This window comes from Clarias gariepinus, chromosome 16 (assembly GCF_024256425.1).
Source record: "Clarias gariepinus isolate MV-2021 ecotype Netherlands chromosome 16, CGAR_prim_01v2, whole genome shotgun sequence".
Classification (NCBI taxonomy): domain Eukaryota; kingdom Metazoa; phylum Chordata; class Actinopteri; order Siluriformes; family Clariidae; genus Clarias; species Clarias gariepinus.
The window spans coordinates 12,395,531-12,400,184 of record NC_071115.1 but is presented as its reverse complement, the minus strand read 5'-3'; the positions used below and the strand labels follow the sequence as shown (position 1 = coordinate 12,400,184).

Here is a 4,654-nt window from a genome sequence, read left to right as displayed (position 1 = left end):
CATCATTGCCCCATTGATCATTAATGCATATATTCAATATTAAACTATAGTGTCAATGTAGTGTGAACAATCAATGGTCTGAGATCTCATCAATGCTTAAAAACTGAGTCCAATTTTACTGTCAACACCAAAAGCACTAAGGCAATTCACAGCTAGTTTCTTTTAAATAATAATAATAATATATAAATATAAATAAATACAGAGGTAGACAAAGGTATTGTAAAAAGATTTTATTATTTTTTATGAGTTAAAGTATCATAGAAATGTGTATTAAAAAAAAAAAAAAAAAAACATCATGACGAAAAGCATCACTGATCACCCAGCACGCGCTCATCAATGCATTCTGCGTCCACCTGCTCAGGTGTGCTGTGCACGCGCACGTCCAAACCACAAACCGGCCACCGAGGGTCGTTTCAGAAGTCACCCTGCACTAGAACCGGAGGGCATGTATCACATCCTCTGCTTTTTTGCAATCCGACGCCAAGGCGCCACAGGTCGGTTTCCAGATCAAGCCGTCCGAATAAATCTGAAAGCGGAAAACAAACCGGTTTTAAACTCTGACATTCACGTTCAAGCACGCGCTGGTTGTTTATGAAATATATGGTCATATGACAGGTTGTTAATGCACCTCTCGTTTCACTCTTTGGCCTTCTTCTCGGCGTTCTGGAGCTTCTCGACGATCTTGCGCTCGTGCCCGCCCGGGCTGGGGCGGTTGGTGTTGCAACTTGCCTCCTTCTTCGTCTTGCCTTTGCGGCTCGTGCTCTCTAGCGGCCACACAGAACAGCGCGCGCACATAAAAACAGGGTTAAAAGACTCTAAAGCACTTATATATATATATATATATATATATATAAGTTATAGTAGTATAATGCACTAGTTATACCATAAGGCAGTGTTGCATTCATGAGTTTGCTTACATTCTATGAAGTACAGAAAGGGGGGAAAAAAAAAAAAAAAAAAAATATATATATATATATATATATATATATATATATATATATACATATATTTTTTTTTTTTTTTTTTCCAACTCCCAACCCATCTTCTGCCAACCCTGGGGATATATCTGACATTTCTTTTGCAGTTATACAAGGGGTCGGGTTGGCTGCTGGGAGGAAACCAGAGTACCCGGAGGAAACCAAAAAACCATGGGTGCGCAAGGCAGCAGTGCTAACCACTAAACCACCGAGCCACTATACACACTTAAGGTAGAAGCCAGTGTTTAGTGCAGTGGTTCCCAAGTCCTAAGAACTTTTAAGTGTCTTCTCAGTGCCTAGCACATCTAACTGATCTAAAACAGCCTTTATTGAATATAAGTGAGTGTGTAGAGCAGGGAAAACACTCAAATGTGGGTTCAGCACACAGGGCACTCCAGGACCAGGGTTTAGTGTACGACCACAGGAAAGATTGTTGTAGACTGTTATTAAAAATAAAGAATTAACTGAGCCCTGATGGAATAGTGACGGGTTTAGTACTTGGCATTATAAGATTTTTCATTACAACATCTACTTGAAGTTTTTGTACAAGGAACTTATTTATGATCTATTTAGGCTTTGTACTGATCTACACAAAAAAACTAAAAGTGAAGCCAAAGATAAAAAATCTAAGTCAGAGAAACAAAATTAAACTCTAACAATTAACAATATTTGTTCAAGTCTTGTTTAATGACTTACCTGTGTATCTGTCTGTTAGGTTGTAATAATCATATTCATCGTAGTAGTGATCCTCAAAGCTCGTAGGCTTCAGGTTTTTAACGTCAACGTGGCTCATTTTGAGAAACCTAAGTTCTTAAGACTTAGAAAAAAAAGGCAAAATGTAAGCCAAAATATAGCTAAACTTACGTGGTAGGCTCTGTTTGTTTGTGGTGGGCTTTGTGTGCCAGGGATTATATAAGGAAAGGCAGCTCCTCCTCTTCTCTCCTCCTTTCCTGCCTGAGTCAGAAAATTGCATCAGGCTGGAGTTAATGTTTCATGTTTCAAGAGCCCTTCCCATATTCAGAAACATAACATTATCAGATGACCTTGCTTGTTTTATTTGTTTTATTCACTAGACTTTGTTGTTTTTATAGGGACTTTATGAATAACATTTTAGTTAATGTACATTCTATTGAAGAAAAGTGTGTGGGGCGGGGGCACAGGGGGAGGGGGTGTTTCTTTTCTATTCACCAAACCAACATACATTTCTTTTCCCTATTTTGTTTTGTTTTGAATCGGCTATTTCTCCTCTGTTTATATCCATGTCAAGATTAGATTTAATTACAGTTGTTAATGTTTGTCTCTCTTGACCACACCTGTGTGTGTTCAGCCAGTTCCCACATGACGTTCCCACATGGACGTTCTGTTCACATATGCTTGATTGTTTATTTTAGCTTGCATATACATTTAAAAATTTTACCATTTTCTGACATAAAACAGCAATAATTTGTATTATTTAAAAAGGTACATGCTTCGAGTTTTTGTTGTCATGCAAAATGACTGTATATGACATGCAATTAATTTATTATTGCATGCTCTCAAGGCAAAAGTAGCACAACAATAGACACAAACCGACATTCTCAGTATGATAATAGCTGCACAGTAAAGAACAAATTGATTATTTCCTTATCTGTTATGTGTCTCATATTATATTTGGTTCTTGAATGATAGTTAAATAAGTGAATTAAAGTGGTGAGCATGTTAAAGCGTAGAAAGTGTAAAGTAAATTAGTGTAAATAAGAGATGCTGTATACTGTGTATATAAATGTATAGCATAGCATAGTTTCATATGTGCAATATTCATATATTTAACAATTGTGTACTGGTAATATTCAATAATATATGCAAAAAATGTTGTTTTAAGTCAGCAGACTTTAAGAGACAGTGTGTGTAGCATTATGTTTATGATAGCCAATTTTTGCTATGGAGAATTTGTAACAGCCCAAGTTCAAAGCCTATCTTAGGTTACTGTATGTTTAAAGTGTTGCATGACCTTCTTGCAGCTGCATAGGTTTTTTATATGTTTATTCTTTCTCCCAAAAGCACTGTAGTCGGTGCATTACCCATAGATCTGATCCTGTGTGTAAACGAGTGTGTGCAGGGTGGACTGGATCCCATCCAGGGTATTTTCCCTCACTTTCCTGAGTTGCTTCAGCTCCATAGGGACCAGGTCCTAGATTAAGTATTTACCAAATATGAATGAATAGTTTGTTTGCACTTGTCTTCTTAAGCAACACTGCATATCCTTACAAAGCTATTGAAATGTATCTACTTGATTTATAGCTTCAGCAATAAGACTCTGCTGGCACAAAACTTGGGAAAGTATAGTTGTGTCTACTGAAACATTAAGCAAACAACCATATGACCAGGATTTCATTTCAAGCTACTGAACACAGCAGGATATCTCCCTTTCTCTGTAAATATTTTCCAACCCAAGGTCCAACACTGGATATATTTAATTTATGGCCATCTCATTCCCTTGTATAAGGGTTAATCTTTCCTATCAACAAACCGCAGTGACATGTCTTAGTTTTTCTTGCACCTGCAGTTTGTAATAATCATCTCACTTAAGGTTTTATGGTATTTACCCTTTTGGATTACCTGATAGGAGTGTCACAGTCAAACCAGCTTCTTTTTAAAAAAATATTTTAACTTTTTTTAATAACATTTAAAAAGGCACTCCAACATTGTCAACACAGTAAGTGAGGAAATATCTTTAAAAAGATTGGTGTTTATTAAAATATTACAGCAGAAAACCTTGAACAAGTAGATGGCCCATGATGGCCTAGCTCCTTATACGTTTTCCTATTAATGTGTCACCCATCTTTATAAGCATGCAATAAACTGCCAGTAAAATTATTGTGGAATTACACTGATCAGCCATAACATTACATGCAAAACATTATGCTCAGCATTGTGCAGGATCCTTTTGTGCCAAAAGTCCTTTTAAGGTGTTCTGTGTTGTTTGCGTGATGCATCTCATGGATTCTCGACCGGATTGGGGTATAAGAAATTTTAAGGCAGTGTCAGTGGCCTTGGGTTTCTATCTGTGTGCGGTGAGCTGTGGTGCACTGGGTGTTCTGGTGCGCTTCCATCATAGCAAACACTAACTTTTTTTTGTTGAGTTGTGCTGCATTGGCTTTTCTTTGGGATAAGACCAGACAGACTAGCCTTTGCTCCCCACAGGCACATATGATTATCCTGTCACCGGTTTACTGGTATATAATTAATAATCATTGTTAATATGTTAATATTATGGCTGATTGGTGTATATGCTCTTCAAAAAAATTGGAACCTTTTGTTACAAATATTGTAATATCAATGTTGTAGCTTTTTTTTTCAGTTTTGACAAAACATGAACTATTTCCATTATGTGACCTTGAAAAACAAGAAAGAAACAACAACTTTGCTTTCAAAGTTATCTCCACAACACTGCTAGACACTCTGCCCTACTTCCAGTCCTGTGTGTTTACACTGAGCGCGTGCAGGGCATGGAAAACGTGACACACTGGAAGCATGACACATTTATGTTACACACACTTTCTGTGGTGTTTCGAAAGATACTTTCGTGGTTTTCTGATTCATATTCAGTGAGTAGTTTTTTAAAATGCACATATTTTTAGAGGAATGATTTGGCTTCCTGTAAATGTCTTGTGTTTTGGGGCTGACCACAGTGACGG

At 37.1% G+C, this 4,654-nt stretch overlaps 1 protein-coding gene across 1 annotated transcript; it reads right to left on the bottom strand.

Annotated features, from left to right (window-relative positions):
* Nucleotides 1–215: 215 nt before the first annotated feature.
* On the bottom strand, nt 216–1,868 carry nupr1b (nuclear protein 1b). Its single transcript, XM_053514978.1, has 3 exons — nt 1,674–1,868; nt 629–764; nt 216–526 (listed from the first exon to the last, which is right to left on the bottom strand). The coding sequence occupies exons 1-2, from the start codon at nt 1,768–1,770 to the stop codon at nt 637–639; spliced, it is 225 nt and encodes a 74-aa protein (XP_053370953.1). The 5' UTR covers nt 1,771–1,868; the 3' UTR covers nt 216–526; nt 629–636.
* Between the last annotated feature and the right edge of the window lie 2,786 nt (nt 1,869–4,654).